At 40.6% G+C, this 25,785-nt stretch overlaps 1 protein-coding gene and 1 long non-coding RNA gene across 6 annotated transcripts in view; one reads left to right on the top strand and one right to left on the bottom strand.

Annotated features, from left to right (window-relative positions):
* The window catches only part of LOC104006161 (uncharacterized), a 79,046-nt gene that overhangs the window by 19,240 nt on the left and 34,021 nt on the right, over window positions 1-25,785 (bottom strand). The window lies entirely within an intron of this gene.
* Window positions 1,674-23,832, top strand: CYP2U1 (cytochrome P450 family 2 subfamily U member 1). Of its 4 annotated transcripts, none has more exons than XM_526649.6 (5): window positions 1,674-2,468; window positions 15,323-15,958; window positions 17,731-17,892; window positions 19,717-19,884; window positions 20,611-23,832. In XM_526649.6, exons 1-5 carry the CDS (start codon window positions 1,823-1,825, stop codon window positions 20,787-20,789), a joined length of 1,791 nt encoding a protein of 596 aa, XP_526649.2. In that variant the 5' UTR covers window positions 1,674-1,822; the 3' UTR covers window positions 20,790-23,832. The 4 variants fall into 4 exon arrangements, with proteins under 4 accessions (XP_526649.2, XP_063665785.1, XP_063665786.1 ...); XM_063809715.1 differs by having other exon boundaries at window positions 1,866-2,522; window positions 15,323-15,568; XM_063809716.1 differs by having other exon boundaries at window positions 1,873-2,468; window positions 15,323-15,568.

Raw genomic sequence — 25,785 nt, forward strand, 5'->3', positions numbered from 1 at the left:
GGCTGCCTTCTGTGTCCTCACATCCTCTTTCCTCTCTGTCCTTATCTCCTCTTCAGACACCAGTCATATTGGTAAGAGCCCATCCACAGGACTCCATTTTAGCTTAATTACCTCTTTAAAGGCCCTTTCTCCAAATACAGTCTTATTCTGAGGCACTGGGGGTTAGGACTTCAACATATAGTGGTGAGGAGAGGCTGAATTCAGCCCAGATTTCCTATCTGCCCCACACAGCTATTAACCTAGTGAAAATGAGAGATTTAGGAAAACACTACACGTGCAGTTACATCCTGTACAATATAAAAGGGTGGCTGTTGGAGTTGTTAAATTAGTCACAGCTTCAACTATTTTAAAATCATTTATGAATTTAAATTGCTTGTATGGGATGATGTATATAGTGGCTACTGTTTCAGAGAGCAAAGCCCTAGAATCAGATGACATCCAGAATGTCATGTTGAAGATCATATCTGCAAACAAGTAGTTTAAATTTTTAAAAACTTCTCTTAATTCAAAAATTCAAAAAAATGAGAAAAGTAATCTCACAAGTAGTGGTTAATTATAGAAGATGAGAGGTGTGGAGGTTTTTTTTTTTTGTTTGGGGTGCATAAGCTTAAAATAACATGAAAAGCATGTCAAAAAGAATATGAGAACAGAGTGGACTTGAAATTTAACATATCCTACTGGCATCACTTGTTTATAGAAAAATAAAATGGATCATGTATTTATTTGAGGACTCACTATGCTTTCTTTGATCACATTTTTATAGGTACAGCGTGGTGTTCAAACTTTTAATGTATGGAGAAAAATGAAAAGGCTAGAAAAATGGCCCAGTACAGACAATTCTATGCTCAATCCAACTTGAACAGAAACTACAGGATTTGGCCTAAACAAGACAGAAAGGGAAGCCCTTATCAGGAAAGCCATTATCTGAGAAGATAAAATAAAGTAAGACTTTGTTTTTAAAGTATTATACAATTCATATCTAATATTTCAACCTCAGCCTTTCAAGTGTTGTCTAACACCAATAATAATATTGCCACCCCTCCCTCAACCGGTTATCTTCTTTTCATATTTCTAGCTACTTAAATCCACCAAGCAAATTCTGGTTTCGCTATTTCTGGATTTAAGTACATTTTCTAATGCACCCAGGCCACACGCAGGAATGGACACAGCTTTCGCTCTCCGCATAAGTTTTCTAGCCCAGGGCAAGCTCTCAGAACGTGACTCCTCGTGCCTCGCTGCCCGCCCCTCGCTCCCCCCACTCCCGCCATCATCCCTTCCGCAGAGTTGGCTGCCAAGCCGACACCCACAGATTCTGCATTCCACGGCTTCCCAGCATCCTGCTGTCTCTGCGTGGAGGAAAGGGTGCTGCGAATCCCAGTTTAGATAAGGAACCCCGTCTTTTCACTACTACACCGAAGCATGCAGGAATAGGGCGTTGACCCCATTCTCCCAGCTCAGGGCACATGTGCTAAGGCCGAGCCATCTCACGGGCCTGTTCACCAGTTTCCCGCACTCAGTACAGATCCTAACACGGTTTATGCACTTCATAACCACGCGTTTGTGTTTGTCAACTGACAAACGAGTGATAATGACAAACGAATGACACAAGGGAAACCAACAGCCAATCAGAGCGCAAGGTTGTGTTGCCAGCATCCCAGTTTCAGGGACAGTCACCGCCAAGCCCGACCCTGCAAAGGGTCGTAACCGGGCTTCGGGGCAAACTTCAGGTTCCCCGCCCGCTAGCCCGCCTACCCCCTCCGCCAGGCAGCCGGCGCGTCTCCAGGTTCCGCCCAGGCGTCGCTGAGTGGCGGCGGCGGGGAGAATGCGCGCGGCGCAGCCAATCCGGGGGCGCTCCTACACCCCCTGCCCGCCCCCGACCTTCCAGCGCAGAGCAGGACACTGGCGCCGCGGGGCAGGCAGCTGCGTGCGCGTCTCCTCCAGGCAGCAAGGGGAACCCGAGGCCGCCGGCGCCCGGACCATGTCGTCTCCGGGGCCGTCGCAGCCGCCGGCCGAGGACCCGCCCTGGCCCGCGCGCCTCCTGCGTGCGCCTCTGGGGCTGCTGCGGCTGGACCCCAGCGGGGGCGCGCTGCTGCTGTGCGGCCTCGTAGCGCTGCTGGGCTGGAGCTGGCTGCGGAGGCGCCGGGCGCGGGGCATCCCGCCCGGGCCCACGCCCTGGCCTCTGGTGGGCAACTTCGGTCACGTGCTGCTGCCTCCCTTCCTCCGGCGGCGGAGCTGGCTGAGCAGCAGGACCAGGGCCGCAGGGATTGATCCCTCGGTCATAGGCCCGCAGGTGCTCCTGGCTCACCTAGCCCGCGTGTACGGCAGCATCTTCAGCTTCTTTATCGGCCACTACCTGGTGGTGGTCCTCAGCGACTTCCACAGCGTGCGCGAGGCGCTGGTGCAGCAGGCCGAGGTCTTCAGCGACCGCCCGCGGGTGCCGCTCATCTCCATCGTGACCAAGGAGAAGGGTGAGCGGGAGGTCGTGGGCTGTGGGTACGCGGATGCCGCGGATGAGTCTCCAGGTGCGTGGGGGCTGCAGTTCCTGTGCCCCTTCCGGCCGCCCGCGCCCCCAGGCTGCCTCACACCTGCATCCTGAACTAACAGGTGATGGTGGTGGCGGCGCTTCTCCTTTCTGATGCCTTTAAGATCCCATCAAGTAGTGACGGACGCGTGACTTGCTCATACTCCAAGATCATAAGTAGAAAAGTCATCCGGAGATTGAGGGAGAGTAATAGGGATGGCGGAAGGACAAGGTGGCAAGCCAGGTTCCATCTTTCCAAAAGTAGCCTTCCCTTCCACCAGCTGTGACCTCGGAGAGAAACTTTGGCCCCCATGTTAGAAAGAGGGAAGGATATTCTTTTTACCTTGTGGGTTTCGAATGTAAGAATTTAAGAAGATAATTTCCAATAAGATAAAAAGTCCAGAAAACACAGAAGAAGCCTATTACCAAATCTCCGGCTTTGGTTCATAGCCTTTGATTCCTGCGTATGGGAGTCTAAATTGGACATTTTTGCGGGTTGGAAAACGTGTTATCTGCTGCAATAAAATGTCCAATCTAACCTGTCTCTACCGTCCCCCTTTGTCTTACTGGCTGGCTTAGATCTCTGACTTCTTTTCTGAGTCACTCCTACGCATCAGTCAGGTGTTAAATGCCTTTTCCTCGGGGAAGCCTTTTCTCACAGCCTCTGCAAGTAGGGTAAGCTCCCTTGTTAGAACCAGGTCCCTTGCCCAAGCACTTTTCCTTCACTACACTTTTCAAAACTGACGCTACATAACTTTATGACCTTGGGCCTGGATGTCAGTCTTCACCACTGTTCTAACATCTAGGAGGACAGTCATTGCTGTCTGAAACATAGTAGGAGCTCAAGTATCTATTAAATGAATGCTATTTCCTGCACCTATAACATGGCAAAGAAAGATCTAGGCTTTTCAGAATCTGATAAAGCCAGAGTTTTGCATCAGGATTTTAAACGGAAAAGACAAATATTGTATGATCCACTTATATGAGGTGCCTCCTAGCGTAGTGAAATTCATAGGGACAGAAAGTCTCAGTTTTGCAAGATGAAAAAAGTTCTATGGATGGATGGTAGCAATGGTTGCACAACAGTGTGACAGTACCTAATGCCATTAAGGTGTGCACTTAAAAATGGTTAAGATGGTAAATTTTATATGTATTTCACCACAATTTTTAAAAAAGAAAAGCAGGTAGGTTTTCTCCAGGCAGCCATGAGCTCAGAAGAGAATTTTAGGTAGAAGCAGTATTACGAAGGCATGTAGTGGATGAGGTGTGAACTGTGACATTTGTGTTTCAGTGGGGCATTTAAAGTATTATGATCTTTATCCCTACTCATTTAAAATCCTTAGATAATGTCTTAGTGTTCATCCATGTTGTGGCATATGTGAAAATTTTCTTTTGAAGACTAATATTCCATCATATGTACAATCATCCCTCCTTATCTGTAGGGGATTCCTTCCAGGACCTCCTGCGAATAACAAAACCCTAGGATGCTCAAGTCCCTGATATAAAATGGTGTAGTATTTGCATATAGCCTATGCATATCCTCTTGGATACTTTAAATCATCTCTAGATTATTTATAATACCTACTACAATGTAAATGCTTTGTAAATAGTTGTTATACAGTATTGTTTAAGGAATGACAACAAAAAAAGTCTACACGTTCAGTAGAGATGTGTTTTTTTGATCTGCGGTTGGTGGAACCAACAGATGTGGAACCCATAAATGTGGAGGGTCGACTGTATATACCACATTTTGTTTACCCATTCATCCATTGATAGACACTTGTGCCTCCAACTTTGGGCTATTGTGAATAATGCTGCTATAAATAGAAGGGGGCAAATATCTGAGTCCCTAGGAGTTACTTGATCATGTGGTAATTCTAGGTTTAATTTTTTGAAGAACCATCATACCATTTTACAGTGAGTGCACCAGTTTACATTCCCACAGGGGTCCCAATTTCTCCACGTCCTCACCAACACTTCTTTTTTTTTTTTTCACACTTGCTTTTAAGATTGGGCTTAAATGTTACCTCTTTGAGAATGTGTACCCTGAGATGCTTCCCTACCCTGCAGAAGGAGATGAACTTCTATGATACCATTGTTTCATTTTAAGACCTTCCCAGTCCCTTCTAATCAATCCATAAGTCTTACTGACTCCTACAGCAGATATGTGTGCTACATCCATCTACTTTTCTCCATCTCTACTGTCAGCATCCTCATCCAAGCTACCATCATTTATTTATTTTTCTTTTTTTTCTAAAGCTACCATCATTTCTAAGCTGATGCTTTAGAAGCCTCTTAACCGACCTGCTTGCTTCCGCTCCAGATTTTCATCCACAGAGCAGCCAAAAGTATCTCTTACATAAACCATGAATCAAATCTTGTAGCTCTCTGGCTGAAACCAATTGCCTCTGCACTCCTTACTTGACCTACTATGGCCTGAAGGATCTGGCTGCTGCCTTTCTCTTTTTCATCTCTACCTTCACTTGTACATTTCAACCTGACCTTCCTACTCTAGACACACTAAGCTGATTTCTGCCATGCCTGGGCCTGCCTCAAGGTACAATGTTTGTCTTCTTTGGGCCTGGAATAACTTCTTACTTGACTGATTGCTTGTCATCCCTCAGGCCTCTCAGGCCAATTGTTACCTTTCAGTGCTATTTTGGTCAATGCCCAGTACCACCTCTTATTTTATCTCATTCATATTTTTCTCAGTAAACACTGGCAAGTATTTAGCCTGTGACCACTCCCACCTCTCAATGGAATGTGAGTTTCTTTAGGGCAGAGATTTTGTTCTTTTGTTAACCACTGTATCCCTACTTCTTGGCACAGAATAGAGAACCAAAAGATGAATGAATTCGTGCATACAAGCATCTATTGATGTATGTATCACATTTTATTGTAATTTGTTTTGTGTGTCTGTCTCTTCCTCTGGATTTCTTAAGGTAGGAATTAGGTTTTCTTCTTTGAGATCTCAACAGTATAGTTTCCAATTTTTAACAAAACAGTTTATCAGAGTGCTTCTTGGTGGCTATTGTTTGGTTGAGAATCTATAACAAGGTCATTTCTAAGCATTAGTTGGACGACTGCTTACTATTAAATCTCTATTTAGAAAAGGGCTGGGAGCCTGGAGGCAATTTGGTGCTTCAGTAGTATCTCAACTAAAGTATTTATTCCCCCAAGAGACAGGATTTTCTTAGGCAATGCTGCTCTGGTATGTGTTGGGTGAATGTGCTGTAAAAGAATTAATGAGAGAAATTTCAGTGGCTAGAGAAGGTGTTGACAAGATAATGCAAGGCAAGAACCGTATGGCATGAAGTAAATGCTTGTGGAGTTAACTTGGAATAAAGAACAGATCATCTGAATAAGAAAGTGTGGCTAGCAGAGGATTTTTTTAATAGAACTTTTTCAAGAGTGAAGAATAAAAAGGGAGGATGTGAATTTATTTCAAGATGATCATCAAAGGATGAAGGAGCAGATGAGTTGTGAGTGGACTTCCCAGATCAAGAAATGGACAGTATTATCAACCTGAAGAAAAGAGGCCACTGTGACTACAGTCAAGATGCTCAGCTCAGCAAGACTTGAGGACAGCTCAAACCATCTTTGGCTACTGTGCCCAGTAGCAAAGGAGTAAATGTGATACTGTCCAGAAACAAGATGTGTAGGCCATAAGAGAAAAGAAATTATGTTAGGAATTAGAGGCCAATAACATTATTGAATATTTATTATTTTTTAAAAGAACTTTGCTGCTGAAGTTGGTGAGAATAGCAGAGAAGGGTATGTTTCATAATGCAAAGAGAGGCTAGAAATAGTTGACTTAATACATTTGCTGAAAAGTTCCAGAATGTAGGAATTTTATTTGTTATGTTTAAATTCTTCAAAATTTCATGATTAGACAAGGTGGTCTTCTTCTTAAGCCCATAAAAACTACAGTAAACTAGATAGGCCATAAAGATGCTGTGTCCATCATTCTGACTGATTCTTTTCCTAAGCACAAAAAGAAAAGAAAATTACAAAATCAGAGCTAAGGCTACCAAAGGAGCGTTTCACTCTTAAGTGTGCTGATATGGTTTGAAGGTGTCCCCAAATGTTTATGTATTAGAAACTTAATCCCTAATGCAACAGTGTCAAGAGATGGGAACTTAAAAGATGACTAGGTCATGAGGGCTCTGCCTTCATCAATGGATTAGTGCTGTTATCACCAGAGTGGGTTAGTTATTGTGGGAGTGGGTTTCTGAGAAGAAGGATGAGTTTGGCCCCCTTTCTCTCTCTCTCTCTCTTTCATCCTCTCTTACCCTTCTGCCTTCCACCATGGGATGATGCAGCATGAAGGCCCTTGCCAGATGCCAGTGCTATCCTCTTGGACTTCCCAGCCTTCAGAACTGTAAGAAATAAATCTCTGTTCTTTATAAATTACCCAGCCTGTGGTATTCTGTTATAGCAACACAAAACAGGGTAAGACATGTGATCTGTTTCTTCTAAAAGGTTTGTATACATCACATTTTTATTTTAAAATATTCAAATATAAAGCTTAAAGAACAGTATAAACTTGATTATCTGCAGCTCAGATTTGCTTCAGATTTATAAATAACACATAGCTTTATTTGGTATGTTCTTCTAAAACTTGCATATGTTGGATACTTAAAGTATCTTTCTCTAACTAGCTTTTGTTATTTAAAATAACCATATTATGCAGTATTCCACTAAATAGAATGAATAAAATGGTATCATATTCTCTATTTCACTGTTGATAAAAATTAGGTAAATTTTGCATTTTTTTGCTCTTACAAACTATGCTACCACAAGTGCTTGTAGGGCACTAGTCATGAAAGTAGAAAAAGAAACACTGATTTGACTCTTAAAACCTGATATGGCTCGGATAATATCACTGGAGACTTGGAGCAAGAGTCAAGGCAAGTTGTAAAGCCATAAAAATAGAAGGCCAAAAGAAATTTTGAAGAATTTTAGAAGTATGGGATAGATCAGTCTGACATATACCTCAAAGGGGAACAAGATGCAAAATGAAATTAGGAAATGAAGATAAACAGAAAATGAAAGTTCATCTGGGGAATTTAAAAATGAATAGGGAAACAAGTTAACTGAGTATGTAATAAAATAGGTATTTGAAATGATTTTGAAATAGTTATGCACTCACATTGAGACTGCCTGAATTCTCCCTAATAGGAACACTTCTATGATCCTATGGAAGGAAAGGGTAAATGTAATCAGTGTACAACATCCTCTGTTCAGTAGGTAAAGACTGAGATCGTATTGACATTTTCATGTATCACCTTCCAGTCTTTTTTCTACATGTACATGTATTTTTTTTTTTTTTTTTTGAGATGGAGTCTTGCTCTGTAGCCCAGGCTGGAGTGCAGTTGCAAAATCTCAGCTCACTGCAAGCTCCGCCTCCCAGGTTCACGCCATTCTCCTGCCTCAGACTCCTGAGTAGCTGGGATTATAGGCGCCTGCACCACACCTGGCTAATTTTTTGTATTTTTATTAGAGAGGGGGTTTCACTGTGTTAGCCAGGATGGTCTCGATCTCCTAACCTCATGATCCGCCCACCTCAGCCTCCCAAATTGCTGGGATTACAGACGTGAGCCACCGTGCCTGGCCCATGTACATGTATTTTTAGAAATATATTTGCCTCCTTAAAATGGAATAATTTTCATAATTTTAAAAATTGCTTTTTATCAAAGTATTATGAGCATATTTTCATATTATTAAATATTCTCCTGTAAAGTTCTTAGGAGCTGTATAATATCTGTTTGTGAGAATGTATCAATGTCAATTTAGTCTATACTTTATTTGGTTTGAGTTGGATTTTTATGTTTCCACTGTCTAGCACCTGTTCCTTGGACAAGAATACCTGCTTCTTCTGAGGAATTCTTTTTTTCTGACCTCAGTCCCTTTTACCCTTAACTGTGGTTGAACGGGAGATGCCATATCTTTACATAAACTCACCTTCTTGGCCACAGTGATAAGTAAGTTGAGGGACATACTGACCAAAAGTGGACTGATCAGAATTTCTAACCTTTTTGTAACTGGTTAATCTGTAGGCCAGGCACAGAACTCAACAATTCACAACTATACATCAATCCTCACATAGTTTTGGGATAAGAATAGCATGGCATAGTTAGAAACCTCAAGCCATAAAATAAATTTAAGTTATCTCAAGTTGGTATCACCGCAGGACACCTTACTGAAGCATTTGAATCCTTCCCCAGAATTTCTCAGGTTGAATCTAGAAAATAGAGGGCTTTTCCTTTTGGTGGTGAAACTGGGAAAATAGGCATCTCAGGATAGCTCATTTTTCATTGAAAAGCTGGTTTGCAGTTGGAAAGAATGAAGTCAGAGAGAGAGGAGGGAAAAATAGGTACAGGGAGAAAGAGTTCTGTGACAGTATTCCCTGAGGTGGCAATACCCTTTCCTTCCTGTTTGTTCATTCCATAGCCTAACTGGCCTGTTTGATGAACTAGCTTGAGGGTATATTTTTGTTATTCTGAAGCAAAAGAGTCCTGATTTTTGCTTCGGAGCCATTTTGTTAGACCAAATATTTCTAAAATACAAATTTGTAGTTTAAAAATGGTTAGATGATAAGATCGAGGACCTAACAAAGGCAAAATAATGTTTTTTGATAAATAGGACAAAGCAGAGATGCTATATATGATATATTAAATAAGGAGAGGGCCAGGCACGGTGGCTCATGCCTGTTAACCCAGCACTTTGGGAGGCCGAGGCAGGTGGATCACCTGAGGTCAGGAGTTCAAGACCAGCCTGGCCAACATGGTGAAGCCCCATCTCTACTAAAAATACAAAAATTAGCCGGGTGTGGTGGCATGCGCCTGTAGTCCCAGCTACTCGAGGCTGAGGCAGGACAATCGCTTGAACCCAGGAGGCGGAGGTTGCAGTGAGCCGAGATCGCGCCACTGCACTCCAGCCTGCGTGACAGAGTGCGGCTCCGTCTCAAAAAAATAAATAAAAATAGAGAGGGTAGGTGGGATTGGTATCAAATCCTGAAGCTGGTGTGGAAGACCATATCTATCCAAGAGAAGAGGAGGCCCACCAACACTTGGCCTCTGAATACTCTGCAGCAGAAGACTTGGTCATGGTTAAAGACAGGAGGAATGATTAAACTTTTGTAGCCTAGGAAATAGTTTATGGGCCTTTATTACACAAAAGGAGAGTTCTGGTTTCAGGAGTGGTTAAGACATTTCCATTCCTTCTTTGTCTCAACAATCACATACCATACCAGAGGAATGTTGAACAGAACACACTCTATCCACATTGAAATGAAATGACACATCTACATTTCTGCACCACAACATCTGAAGACAAAGTGGCTATATGATTGGCAAATGACTTAATAGAGTGGAGGATGACTACACTTAAGCATCTACAGAGGGGAATGCCAGTGGAGTATGAGAGGACAGAATGAGAACTACTCCCCTAGTTTACCATGCAGAATCTCAAAACGGGTTAGAAATTGGAGGTACCAGTGATCATAGGAGACAGAAATGAGCCAGTAGACTGAGAACAAGGATAGTTTGAAATGCACATAAAATAAGATCAGGTCCTTATCACTGCCCCCATCCCTGCAGAAAATAGTAGGTAGATGCTCTGGAGAGCCTTGGCTGGGGGATGGGGGGTGGGGAAGAGATATGGCCTGGCAAAATGAAAAGTTGCTTCTAGACAAAGACAGAACTCTTGAAGTGCTTCAACTGGGTGAAAGTTTGACAGAGAACACTCAACAACCCTGGCCACCGACAAAAGAAAACAAGGACGTTTGTCTATCTTGGCCTGGACCTTAGCATAGAAAATGTTTTCCTACCCCTACTCTAAGTGGCAACTATATACTTGACGCTGCCATTTCTTCTTTTTTTTCCTTTTTTTTTTTTAGACAGAGTCTCACTGTGTTACCCAGGCTAGAGTCCATTGGCATGATATCAGCTTACTGCAGCCTTGACCTCCCAGGCTCAAGTGATCCTTTCACCTCAGCCTCCCGAGTAGCTGGAACTACAGGCTTGAGCCACCACACCCAGCTAATTAAATTTTTTTTTTTTTATTTTTTTAAAGACAGGGAGGGTCTCACTGTGTTGCCAAGGTGGTCTGAAACTCCTGGGTTCAAGCAATCCTCCCACCTTGGCCTCCCAACCTGCTAGGATTACAGGCATGAGCCACCATGCCTGGCAGATTTTGCTATTTTAATGCAAAAACAGCCATAGAACGTATGTAAACAAATTAGTTTTTTTACATCATGAACCGCTGTGTTCCAGTTAAACTTTATTTATAGATCATGAAATTCGAATTTCATGATCTGTAAATAGATCTATAAATAGATCTTTTTGCCCCTTGATTTTACACTAAAGGAAAGATTTAAATTTCATATGCTTTTCACGTATCACAAAATAATATTTTGTTTTTTTTCAACCATTTATAAATGTAAAAGCTAGTCTTGGCTCTCTGGCTGTACAAAGGCGGCAGGCTGGATTTGGCCTTTGGGCTGTAGTTTGCCAACCACTCAACTAGACTTTAAGTAAGCCTGTTAAAAATGTAAGAGTGAACATTCACCCTGTTTGTCTCAACCTAAAGGAAGATGAGAAGGAAGGGGGAAGAGAATGAATAAAGCAGATAAATAAATCTCAGAATAGTATGTTAGATATTAGTAATTAGAATAAATGTAAGAGGACTAAGCTTACTGGCTAAAGGACAGCTTGCCAGAATGGATTTTTTTAATATCCAATTATATGTTGTTTTAAGAGACATAATCTATCTTCCCCAAAAAAGAGACATTCCCCCAACATAAGGGTACAGAAAAGTTCAAAATGAAAAGGTTTTACAATACTAAGAAAATACTTTAAAAAGAAAAGTGGTTCTTTTTTGACAAAAGGTACTCTAAGTGATACTTTATTGTTACGAAAAAGGAGGGCATTCATGATAAATGGATCCACTTTTTAAAAATTTAAAAAACAGGAAGATAGAATTCTAAGCTTGGATGTACCTAACAATGTCATCTAATATATATCTGTATTTAACAGCATATATATATAAATATAAATCTGTATAGCTACATTGATATTTATCTACCTTTAGCAAAAACTTACAGAACTGTAAAGAGAAACTGATAAATCCACCATTATAGCAAAATAGCTTAATATAAGTATCTGGTTGAGAGATGAAGCAGTTAAAAATTTGTTAAGGATACAGAAAATTTGGCTTTGACCGTTATCAAGCTTTCTCTATTGGACATATAGAGAGGACATATTCCTCAAAATTACTTGGACAAACATTCTTCTCAACTTTATTTAGAAATTTCATTGGCCACATACTAGGGTAAAAAAGCAAGCAAATGTCAAATGTCAAATATCAGCATAAGATAAACCAGGTAAGGTAGCAAAGAAGACTCAAAATAGAAACTTTTTTTTTTTTTACTTAAAACCAAATAATGAAAATACATGGAAGCAAGACTTGTGAACTGCAGCTAGAGTAGTACCCAGACAGAGGCAAATGTAGAGCTTTAAATTATTTATTAAGATAGAGGTCTGAAAATTAATGAGTCAGATGGCAAACATTATGTATTATAATAAAAAGAGAATAAACCTAAAGGAAAAGAGGAACATGTTCCAATTTTAGACAAATTCTTTCAGAGACAAAGACTACACCCTGGCTTGTTCTAGGAGGCCAGTATATTCAAGACAAATACAGCATGAGAAAGGAAACTTATAAGCCATTGTCATTCGTGAATATACTATTTTTAAAAAACTTACATTACAAAACAAAATCCAGCAATTTTTTAAAGAAATTTAAAAACAAGCAAGTTTAGATTCATTCTTAGATTACAAGTTTAATAATCATAAAGAAGGCAGTTTTCAAATTAACCTAGAAATGAAGTGTATCTGCGTGAGAATGGAGACATAGACGCTACAAAGTGAGCGTCCAAGCCAAGTTCTGCCAGCAGAAATTCTGCCTCTCCTGGGGTCTTGGTGGCCACATCCAGAGACAAACAGTCTCAGACTGGGGATGGGGCCTGGGGGTGAACCCAAGCCCTCCCAGGAGACAACTTAGCTGCCAGTCACCACCTATTAGGCTCCTCCACCCACTGTCTGCACCTCAGCAAATGCCTCCTATGCTCCATGGATCCCCCAGACCTCTGTGTTTAAAAAAAATAAAATAAAGGAAAAAGAAATTAAATGCAGTTCCAACCAAAATCCTAAATAAGTTTGAGAAACTGATTTTGAAGTTTTTGAAACAGTTTTTAAAAAGAACGAGGTTTTGTAGGGAAAAGGGGACTTCCCTATTAGATATAAAAATTACTATAAAGACTATTTATATCTTATTATAAAGTAACAGTAATTAAGACAATGTGCTTTGAGCACAGTGATAAACACATAGACCAATATAACCAACTAGAAAGCCTGTAAACTGGCCCACCCCTATATAGGAAATGTGTATCAGAGACAGCATTACAGATTGGTGGTGAAGGGTGAGGTAGAGTGGGGACCCTTTGACAAATCATGCTTGAACAATAGGTTGTCTACATAGGGAAAAAATGTTTGGATTCCTACCTCACAATAGGTAGCAATACCTAACACAAATATAAATTCCAGGTAGATTATAGAAACTTAAATGTGAAAAAATTTAAAATTTTTACAAGAAAATAGAGAATGTGTTTATGAACCCATGGTAGGAGGAGATTTCTAAAATTATGCAGCACAAATCAAAGGATTGATAAATCCAACTATATTTAAAACTTCTGCTTATCAAATAATACTATTTAGAAACTTAAAAAATCAGATGATAAAAGATCTGCTATGCATTTCAAATATATAAGAAAAAGAAAATTGCACAGTAGATAAATGCAAATTACAGAATAGGAAATCTGGCCAATAACCATATAAAAAGCTGCTCTGACCCACTGGTAACAATCAGAGAAATGCAAATAAAAATTGATGAGATACGTTTCAGCCTTCTGATTGACAAAACTAAAACATTGACAAGTATCAAGTGATGGCAACTATTCTGAACAAATGAGAACATTTAAACACTTCTGTGAACAAGCTTTCAGAGTACTCTCCAATTCAGAGAGTAATCTGCAATGTCTAGTCATACTGAATATGTACATATCTTATGACTTATCAGTCAGTCCAGTCTTAGCAATGTCTTTAAAATTCTGAGGAAGTCCAATGGTAAAATAAATATCACACATAATCTTTAGAAATTCGCCTCCCATGCGTCCTTTCTCAGAAGCTACTAGAGGATGTGCTTCAGCAAAATGGGGGAGTAAAACAAAGAGGAAGAAATATAATTCAGGAAATGGGTTCTGACACAGAAGAAAATTCCCAAATGATAACTAATGGAAGTCATAGCACCTGAACCAAAGGCCTGCAGAGCAACCACTGCAGATTTGAGCAGACATTTGGAAGATTCCAATGAGGAAAGTGGAACTGATAAATTGTCTGATATGTTTGACTGCATGGATGTTTACATTGAAAGACATTTTCAAGGGACATTAAAGAATATGAGAAAATTTAACCACGGAGCAGGGTCTTTATTTCATTTGCAGCTGTATCTACTGCACCCCATGCCTGGCAAATAGTAAGAATTCAGAAGTAATGTGGGAAGGAAGCTAGCCAAAATGATAGAGTACACCATGGAAAATAGGATGAAATAGGTGACAGTAAACAAGGAATATTTGAGAACAATTTGATACAACATCTGGGAGCAATTTTGTGGGGTTTGATGGTGGGATGTATAAGTGAAAATCAAATAGGATGTAGTTGTGGATGACCTTAACAAGTTCATATGTTTTAAAATCAGGGCTGCTGCCGACAACAGACATTTTAGATTACCTGCCAGTTATCAGATTCCAAATTTTGATGTCCGGTAGTTCTAATCTAGTTGGGCTATTCATTTAGTCAGCTAATATTTAACAACCTCTCCTATGTACCAAGCACTATGCCAGAAGCTGGATTTTAATGGTGAGCACAATGAGATATGGTCTGTGCCCTCATGTCAGTCTGTTGCTATAATTATCCTTCAGTTCAGAATGTTTAGAATATAGGTGTTTAGAACATGGGGATATATAGCCTGAATTATTTTTCTGTCTTTTTCTTCTTTTTTTAGAGGCAGGGTCTTGCTCTGTCACCCAGGCTGGAGTGCAGTGGCATGATCATAGTGGACTGCAGCATCCAACTCCTGGGCTCAAGTGATTCTCCGACCTTAGCCTCTTGAGTACCGGGGGCTTACAGATGCATGCCACCACACCCGGCTAATTTTTTTTTTTAATAGAGATGGGGTCTTGTTCTGTTGCCCAAGCTGGTCTGGAACTCCTGGCTTCAATCAGTCCTCCCACCTCAGCTTCCCAAAGCTCTGGGATTATAGGCATGAGCCACTGTACCTGGCCACCTGAGAAATTTTCTAAGCCTGGATTCACTCTTATGAAATATAATACTTTGAAATGCACAATAACTTTGAAAATGAAACTCATTGCTTTTCATTTCACCAGGAGTTACTAACTATAATAAGCTTTAGAGCAAATTCTCCTTAGATATGATTTTTGTTATTATTAGAAACACATACTATCTTGATAACTAAATTTTGCCAATCATTCTTCTTGACTAGTGGTCTTTATATATACATACATATATATATATATATATATATATATATATATATATATATATATATAAGAGGAATTTTCCATAAGTGACTTGAAAACTACAGAATGCACTCCACGGTAGGTCTGTTCAGTGTTATCAGGAATACTGTTTCTCATCTTCCTTTCTTGGTGTCCCTTTGCAGGGGTTGTGTTTGCACATTATGGTCCCGTCTGGAGACAACAAAGGAAGTTCTCTCATTCAACTCTTCGTCATTTTGGGTTGGGAAAACTTAGCTTGGAGCCCAAGATTATTGAGGAGTTCAAATATGTGAAAGCAGAAATGCAAAAGCACAGAGAAGACCCCTTCTGCCCTTTCTCCATCATCAGCAATGCCGTCTCTAACATCATTTGCTCCTTGTGCTTTGGCCAGCGCTTTGATTACACTAATAGTGAGTTCAAGAAAATGCTTGGTTTTATGTCACGAGGCCTAGAAATCTGTCTGAACAGTCAAGTCCTCCTGGTCAACATATGCCCTTGGCTTTATTACCTTCCCTTTGGACCATTTAAGGAATTAAGACAAATTGAAAAGGATATAACCAGTTTCCTTAAAAAAATCATCAAAGACCATCAAGAGTCTCTGGATAGAGAGAACCCTCAGGACTTCATAGACATGTACCTTCTCCACATGGAAGAGGAGAGGAAAAATAATAGTAACAGCAGTTTTGATGAAGAGTACTTATTTTATATCATTGGGGATCTCTTTATTGCTGGGACTGATACCACAACTAACTCTTTGCTCTGGTGCCTGCTGTATATGTCGCTGAACCCTGATGTACAAGGTAATTAATAGGTGTTTCCTTTGTTCATGGCAAAACCAGGTAATTTAAATGAGGATTAGCAACCTCAGTGATCTGGTGGCTTCTAACACTGAGCAGTGTCTTCAGGCTGGCAAACAAATACTTGCAACTCATAGGGAGTTGGTAAGATGTTAACAGTGAAACCCAAGTTTCTAGACAGTAGGACTGAGGTCATAACTTGCTTACCCCTGCTTAAATCTCTACGCGTCTGATTCTATGTGAAATCTATGATCATGAAAGACCTTTAGAGAAGAACATTCTAGAGCTGAAGGGAATCATAATGCTGATCTGAACACGTCTTGTTTTTTTGAAATTGGAGAACAGAGGCTCAGAGAAGTTGTGTGACTTTCACAAGGTCACACAGCTAGTTCTACCACCTAGTCCCAATAGATACTGAAAGTCCGTGGCAGTTCAGAGTAGAAGAATACAGGGAGGATGGTGTATTATTAGTTTCTGTTGCTGTTATAACAAATTACCACAAACCGAGTGGCTTAAAACAACACAAGTTTCTTAGAGTTCTATACATTCTAAGTCTGATATATGTCTCATTGGACTGAAAATCAGGATGTTGACAGGGCTGCATTCCTTTCTGGAGGGTCTAAAGAAGAATCAATTTCCATGCTGTTTCTGGCTTCCACAGCTCATGGTTTCCTTCTTCTGTCTTTGAAGGCAGCAGTGTTGCATCTCTGTAACCATTTGTTCATAGTCACATCTTCCTCTGACTCTGAACTCAACAGGGAAAGGTTATCTGACTTAAAAACCCATGTTCTTAGATTGGGCACACCCAGGTGACCAAGGATAATCTTCCCATCTCTGTGTCCTTAAGTTAATTACATCAGTTTAGTCCCTTTTGCCATGTAAGGTATTATGTTTACAGACTCCAGGGGATTAGGGTGTGTACATCTTGTATGGGCCCGTATTCTGCCTACTATAGATGTGATTATACCTACCTGTATTAGTTAATTATTGCTGGGTAGCAAACTACCCCCAAATTTGCTAGCTTTATAAAAACCGCCACCAGGCATTATCTCCCAGTTTCTGAGGGTCAGGATTCCAGGAATGACTTCCAGTTTAGGGTTTCTCATGAAGTTAGAGTTAAGATGTTGGCTGGGGGCTGCAGACTTGAATGAGACCAAAGAATCCAGGTCCAGGGTGGCTATCCATATGACTATTGGCCAAGTTCCTTACCACTGTGACCCTTCCATAAGGTCACTTCACTTGGTGGCTTCCTTCCCCAAAAGTGAGCAACCTGAGAGAGAGAGAGAGTGGCAAAGATGAGGAGCCACTCTGATCTCAGAAGTGACATGCCCTCACTTCACCCTTACTCTCTTGGTCACACAGACCAACTTGGTACAGAGTAGGAGGGGACTGCACAAGGATATAAACCACAAGAATGGGGAATATTGGGGGCCACCTTAGGCTATCACATGTTGTCACAGTCTACTTAGAGAGTCAATCCCATGTTCATAATGAGAGTATGACTTAGGATGCTCCTGAATCCAGAGTGTTTTCTCTTTGGCCCCTCTATCTGTTACACTATCCCACTTCTAAGTCACAGAGTGGCACAGGCACCCTGGGGCTAGCTGTCTCTACCTGAAATGTCTGACCAATGCTTCAACTTCACTGAGGCAGAGTCAGGCCTGAACTGCCAACTGACCAGTTATGTATTAGTGGTGATGGAAAGTATGCAGAGGAGGGCACGTTCGACTCTGTCCCATGCTTATCTTCTGGTTTATTCTTCCCTTTTTACATAGAAAAGGTTCATGAAGAAATTGAAAGAGTCATTGGCGCCAACCGAGCTCCTTCCCTCACAGACAAGGCCCAGATGCCCTACACAGAAGCCACCATCATGGAAGTGCAGAGGCTAACTGTGGTGGTGCCGCTTGCCATTCCTCATATGACCTCAGAGAACACAGGCAAGTCCAGGGTCTTCCTCTTTGAATGCCCTTGACGGAAGCAGGGCCCTCTAATCCAGGGTAGTTGAGGTGAGGGGTGTGGTGACTGTTGTCTAGCTTGATCCTTCTGAAGATTTAGCATTGTGTCATATGTAATAAAATGTCTAGGGAATGTTCAGCCCTCCGCTGTGCATCACTGGTTGTACTAGAATTCTACTACTGCTTAGTTTTACTAGTAGTTCTGTAGCCTTCAGAGCATACACAATTATACTGGCAAAACAAACAATGTCAAAATTTAAATTGGCTATGTTGGCAGAAAAAGCTCCAGAATTGACAAAGGCACCTCTCCCTCCTTTTCATGGAGGTCAGAAGAGCTCATCTAAATGTGGATTAAGGATTTTGCCTGAAAATTATCTTACTTCAACTTTTAAAATTCTGCAGCTGAAGCATAAATATGAAATAGTTAGAAGGCCGGGTGTGGTGGCCCACACCTGTAATCCCAGAATTTTGGGAGGACGAGGCAGGTGGATCACTTGAGGTCATGAGTTCGAGACCAGCCTGGACAAGATGGTGAAACCCCATCCCTACTAAAAATACAGAAATTAGCCAGGCATGGTGGTGCACAACTGTAGTCCCAGCTACTCAGGAGGCTGAGGCAGGAGAATCGCTTGGACCTGGGAGGTTGCAGTGAGCTGAGATTGCACCACTGCACTCTAGCCTGGGTGACGGAGCAAGCCTCTGTCTCAAAAAAAAAAAAAAAAAAAAAAAAAAGGGCTGGGTGCGGTGGCTCACACCTGTAATCCCAGCACTTTGGGAGGCCCAGGAGGGTGGATCACTTGAGGCCAGGAGTTCGAGACCAGCCTAGCCAACATGGTGAAAACCCATCTCTACTAAAAATACAAAAATTAGCCAGGCATGGTGGCACACTTCTGTAGTCCCAGCTACTCAGGAGGCTCAGGCAGGAGAAGAATCACTTGAACCCGGGAGGCAGAGGTTGCGGTGAGCCAAGATTGCGCCACTGCACTTCTGCACTTCAGCCTGGGTGACAGAGTGAGACAGCCTGTCTCAATAATAATAAGAAGAAGAAGAAGAAGAAGAAGAATCATAGTTAGAAGAGCCCATCTTTTTCTAAAGTCACCTGTTTCAGCCTCTCACCTACAGTGAACTCTGTCTATTTGGTCATGTCCAGACTCTCTTTAAACATCCCTATTAACAAGGAATTTACCTCTGGAGTCAGCCCATAGTATAATGGGCTTGATCTAGTTTTAAGACAGTTATAGCATGCCGTTGCTTATACACGACATTGGATCACTTAATGGGTTTTTTTTGGTACAAGTTAGATAGACTGTTTATAGTATCTTTTGGGCATTGTTTAAAGCGCATATTGACTTGTCAGCTGGTAAGAGCCAGGGTTGGCTACCCTGTATATTTCTTTATCTTAGTTTACCTCCTCATTACATTGTTATATGGACATAAATGACCCTGTAAACTAAGTTTTATACATATTGGGAATTTTAATTTTTAGGGAACGTTTACTTGAAATCCCCTATTGTTTCTGTTTTAGTGTTTTCTCTTCATTGTAATGTTTTTATGGTTTTATTTATTAATTCAGCATTCATTGGAGCACTGCCTGCTCCCTGTCTCAGGTGGGTCCTGGAATGGTGCGGGGAGAGGGATGCCAGTTGGTAAGATCTTATCCCTGCCCACAAGTACCTCACAGTTTGGTCTCAGCCAATTAAAGTGATAGGTATATAACTACATTTTTTTTTTTCAGATAATGATGTTCAGGGAGAACTACTAGTAAAAGCATACTGAATAACACCCATATGTTTTCTTTTGTTTTAGTGCTCCAAGGGTATACCATTCCTAAAGGCACATTGATCTTACCCAACCTGTGGTCAGTACATAGAGACCCAGCCATTTGGGAGAAACCGGAGGATTTCTACCCTAATCGATTTCTGGATGACCAAGGACAACTAATTAAAAAAGAAACCTTTATTCCTTTTGGGATAGGTCAGTTACACTTTTTCAAACTGCATAATTTTTAAAAGAAGTAGAACTAAAATAATATTTTATTATTTCATGTTGTTTTAAAAATGTTTCTTTCTTGGCAAGCTAATATAAGAGAAGGGATCAATAATTTAGACAAGGCATCTCCCCTATGTTCATTTCAGATTTTAATAAAGCAGTTGGTTTTAAATCTCTAAATGTGACTAGAAATTTTACTTTCAGAGCTGATCAGGTAATTTTGGGGGGTCCCAGGGAGCTACTTAAGAGCAATTTCTAATCTGGTCTGGTGGGTGAGAGGATGGGTTCTCTAATCTCAACAGTTCCTCTTTTAGGTTCCTAGATTAGGAACAGAGGATTCTTTCTGTGGAAAAAGGGAGGCTCTAGGGATTCTTATCTGAATTTTTTGCCTTAATCTTCCAGGCAAAAGTGGAGGAAAGAGGTAAGTAGGCACGGAAGAGACAGGATAGCTGCCACACTGGATCTGTCTCTAGTTCCTGTCTAGAATGAGGATAGGTTTTTACGAGTAAGAGTTAAAATGTGGATTTGATATGTAAAAATTCTGATCAGCATATGCTGTGGGAGGCTATGTGGTATATATGGCAATTTGACTTAAAAACTCCATCTGCATTTAGAATACTCAATTTAGATATTTCATATAAATTTGTACTTTTTGAAATAGGAGAAGGGATGGTATTATAATCCTTCATTTTTTTCTGATCTCATTTTTAGGGAAGCGGGTGTGTATGGGAGAACAACTGGCAAAGATGGAATTATTCCTAATGTTTGTGAGCCTAATGCAGAGTTTCGCATTTGCTTTACCTGAGGATTCTAAGAAGCCCCTCCTGACTGGAAGATTTGGTCTAACTTTAGCCCCACATCCATTTAATATAACTATTTCAAGGAGATGAAGAGCATCTCCAAGAAGAGATGGTAAAAAGATATATAAATACATATCCTTCTAAGCAGATTCTTCCTACTGCAAAGGACAGTGAATCCAGCAACTCAGTGGATCCAAGTTGGGCTCAGAGGTCGGAAGGAGGGTAGAGCACACTGGCAGGTTTCATCTTGGAGGATTCCTCAGCAGGATACTTCAGCCATTTTAGTAATGCAGGTCTGTGATTTGGGGGATAGAAACCAAAGTACCTATGAAACGGGATATCTGGATTTTACTTGCAGTGGCTTCCACCGATGGGCCAATCTTCTCATTTCTTAGTGCCTCAGACATCCCATATGTAAAATGAGAGTAATAAAACTTGGCTTCTCTCTACCTCTCAGCACTAATGATGGTCAAATGCCTTACATCTTTTCTGATATCTCTAAAATGCTGTTAAGTTCTGGAGAAGAACTTCAGGAGAAGAAGATCTATCAGCTGGCTTTTAAAGACCTATGACAACATGAAAGTGGTGTTCAGCCTGGAATGCTTTGTCAGAGATGGGTGTGGATTTAGGTTATACTGGGGGAGAACTTTTCTCAGCACAGATTCTATGCCAGCTTCTTTGGGCTTGTTCTGTCACTATCTTTTTGTTTATGATTTTAGTTTTTACTTTTTGTAGATGTGGGATGAAGTGGACTCTGTTGTGTATATTGAGGAAAAAAGAAATTATAATTTTTAAAAATACCTTGTAGGATTATTATCTAAATTTATATGTCTAACTTCTACTACAACTACAGGAACAGTGAGCCTTGCTACTTCTTTAGTAGCTTCTTGGCAGAATTCCTTTCTACTGAGTTATTTGCAAAGATGCAGCTCTACCTTTTTACTTAAGGCCTGAATGGTGAGCATGGGGATTTTGATACTGGGACTCATCAGGAAAGGATTCTGCTTTCAAACTATACTGAACATTCCTGTCCTAGCGTCCCTGCCACCAGGCCCAATGTATCTGATCCTTGAATATACTCTCAAAGAATTCACTCTCTTTTTATTAAGAGAACTAAATTGTTTCTAAATGTAGATGGTCCCTCTGGAAGAGCAGTTTTCAGCAGGGGTGGTAACCCCTTCAGAGGGAGTTTGGAAATGTGTGGGTATGATTCTTGGTTATCATAATGATGGGGGTGCTACTGGCCTTCTGCTGCCATGGGACCAGGATGCTAAATGTCAAGGTAGTCCTATACAGTGAAGAATTGTCCTGCTCAAGATGCCAGGATTTCCCCCAGTGAGAACATGCTCTAAGGAATGACCACCCCTTTCTTTTATTCTCCCACAGTGCTCCATGTACAGAAGTAAGCATAGCAGTCATATGAGCAACCACATTCCTGAACCTTTCCTCATGCTGGCTCTACACTTAATCCTTTACTTGTATGTTTCTGTAATTCTTACATAAATTCTATTAAGAGGGTGGCATACTGTAGTGGATGAAGCTGAGGCTTATAGTAGGTAAGGCACAAAGTTAAAAAGTAACATCACTGGGTTTCAAACCTACTGGTCTCTGTGACTAAAGAACACTTTCAGAACCACTTCTTGATTCTGCCACCACTTGATCCCATAACAGGCTACCCCTTGGCCTCATGCTGGAGTTGTGTGTGTCTGTCTTCATCCCAGGCTGAGCTCCTTGAGGTGAGGATGTTGTGCTGTTTGCCTCCCTCACAGTGCCTTGGTCTTAGTGGATGCCCAGTCGTCTTGTGAATGACTTTTAAGAACTGTACTTAAGAGAAAAATCCTACCTTATTTGAATAATTACAAGTCATGTTTTTGTTGCTTAAAGGTGATAAATCAGTGTATATTATTTGTTAATGTCCATTAAAGCCAGTTTTTAAAAAAATCACTGGACTTTTGTGTTTACCATTTAAAACAACCATTTTAAACAAACTTAGAACGATGCCTTAGCTGTTTATATGTAACAGAATGTAAACTCCCACCACCTGGAGACTAGGCCATATCCAGGGACCTCACACTGACTTTCCTAAAGGAGAGAAGCAGCTACTGCTGTTCATACTGATAGAGAAGAGGGCAAGAAAAGATCCAGAGTGGCTGTTACTTTGAAAATTAAACGAAAGATGAAATTCTGAACTTAAAACACTTCTGTTTGACTGGCCTTCTATAACTGATCACCCTTCTTTGTTCTGTTTTCCAGATAAATGGAGACACCAGATCTCCCTAACCTCTGACTTCTGCCGTTAGCCATACTCTGTGTAGTTAGATCTCAGTCTGGGAATGGCATTCCAGGGCAATTGTGAACATGAGGCTAGATTTTTCCTTTGATTTAGCACATTCCTAGGCAGACTTTTGCAAGCTCAAAAAATGAAAATAATATCTGCTTAATCAAAACATAATCATAGGAAGAAGAAAAATTTTAAAATGATTGATTTTTGACTCTACATTCTTTATCTACCATACTGCTCTTTTCCTTTTTAGAAATATTACTAAGCACTTTCAGTATAAATGAAATACAGGCTAATCTTTAGGTGTCTTAGGAATTTTTGCTTTTTGAAAAAGAAAAGCTAATAGCCTAACTGCAGAGGAACTGAGTGGATGGGGTAGCTGCTGTATAGATTTTTAGATGAGATGATACAGTGTGGATTACACTGTACTTTGGGCGGGAGAGTTTGTTCTTGATATGGAATTCATATGCTTTTGAATTGCACTAATAACTCAGCATTAACAAGTATATTACTCCTTAAATTATACATGCATTTTCAATATTCCTAACCAAATAGTTTATAGCTTATTGAGAAGAAGTCTGTTCTTGGAGAGATGTTGAAATTAGATGTTTATTAAACTTTAAAATATAATGCCTTAAGCTGTGGCACTTTAAAAACATCTTTATATATAAATTGCTAAAAGGACTGTTAATGCTTTTCTCAGACATATTGGCATTTTACAATTTTGCACATGGTTTATTTGAAATCAAAAAATAACTATACTTTGTTTTATAAGTCTACCTAATATCTCATTTTTGATTCTCATCTTTAGCACAGTTTTGTTGCTTTTATTAAACTATTTTAACTGAGAAAGTGTCATGTCTGTTTTTTGTTTTGATTTAATTGCTACGCAAAATTTTGTTTCACCAGATGTCAAGTTAATGTAAAAAGAAAATAGGCCTCCAAAGACAGATGTCCACAATAGAATGTAAGCATGGTTCTTAGAAACAAGGGTAATTCTTTAAAACTTTCCCCATGGAGTGAAGTTCCTTAGAGGACTGCATCACCACCCAGGTGTCTTATATTCCCTGTAGAAGCCCAGCATGAGTTGAGTTGAGAGGAGATGGGCCCACATGAGCCTGCTGTGGCCAAGTATTGAGTGCTGGTCTCACACTTCCCAGCTCAGGAAAAAGAGCTTTTTCATACTTGAACCATATTTTGCCTGTGGAGGGACCCCCTGCCAGCTTTTTCCACAGCCTACTCTTCTTCCTGAAGTCACAGCTCAGACAGCATCTCCTCAGAGAGGTCACCCACCATGACATCCAAAGTGGCCTTTCCTGAGAACTCCCTAATCTCATCACCCAATTTCCTCCAGAGCCCTCATCACTAACTGCAACTACTTTGTTTATTTAAACCTTCTGTTTCTATCCTCTCTCTCATCTCCACTCCATGAGGATGTCAGGGACTGACTATATCTGATAACTTACCAAGAGTGGATGCCTTATGCAGAGCAGGCATCAGTAAATATGTTGGGCAAATGAAGAATTAAGTGAGTTTGATGGAAGGTGATTATTTGACCCTTTAGGCTACAGAGGTGATGATACAGGCAAACCTGTCATTGTTTTCTGTCTGCTGCCTCAGTGACTGTGGCTGTGCCACCAGAGTATGAGTTCTGGTGAAATAACAGTAGTGAAACAAGGGGAACACCAAATAATGTGGCACCCTCAAATCTACTTCGGTTTTGCTGCACTGTTTTTAGAAACCAAATTCATTTAAGTAGGGTATTTGTTCATTAGTAAATAATTTGGTATTATCATCACTGAAATGATATACTTTTATTTTATTTATTTTTTTTGAGACAGGGTCTCACTCTGTTGCCCAGGCTAGGGTGCAGTGGCATGATCACGGCTCACTGCAGGCTGAAGTGATCCTCCAACCTCAGCCTCCTAAGTACCTAGGACTACAGGTGTGTGCCACGATGCCTGGCTAAGATATTTCATATTCTTATCAGTTCTTCCCTTTGTATGAGGGTCAAATAATCAGTTTTTGTTAAGGGAAAAGGCTAATTATCCATAAGACTCTCAGTGGATTGCTCAGCAAAATCCCTGCAGCCAAGGGTAGAGTAGGATGATGTATTCAAAATTCTAAAAGAAAAAAACTGCCAAACAAGAATATTGCATTGGGCAAAAATAGCCTTTAAAAATAAAGGATAAAGTCATCCCAAGACAAATGAAACTGAGGGAATCTGTTTTTTACCACTAGACCTGTCTTATAAGAAATACTTAAGGAAATTCTTCAAATTAAAATGAGAACATGTTAAATAGCAACATGAAAGCATAAATCTCACTGGTAAAAGTAAATATACAGGGAAATATAGAATAATGTAACACTATAATAGTACATAAAATACTTTTTACCCTAATATAAAAGTTAAAAGATGGCTGGGCCCAGTGGCTCACACCTGTAATACCAGCACTTTGGGAGGCTGAGGCAGGCAGATCATGAGGTCAGGAAATTAAGACCATCCTGGCCAACATGGTGAAACCCCAACTCTACTAAAAATACCAAAATTAGCTGGGCATGGTGGCACATGACTGTAATCCCAGCTACTTGGGAGGCTGAGGCAGGAGAATCGCTTGAACCAAGGGAGTTGGAGGTTGCAGTGAGCTGAGATCACGCCACTGCACTCCAGCCTGGTGACAGAGCAAGACTTCGTCTAAAACACACACACACACACAATTGTTAATGGATACACACTATAAAGATAATTAAACACTGAATTCAAGGACACAAAGGTTGGGGAGAATGGCATTTTTGTATGAGATT

This window comes from Pan troglodytes, chromosome 3 (genome assembly GCF_028858775.2).
Source record: "Pan troglodytes isolate AG18354 chromosome 3, NHGRI_mPanTro3-v2.0_pri, whole genome shotgun sequence".
Classification (NCBI taxonomy): domain Eukaryota; kingdom Metazoa; phylum Chordata; class Mammalia; order Primates; family Hominidae; genus Pan; species Pan troglodytes.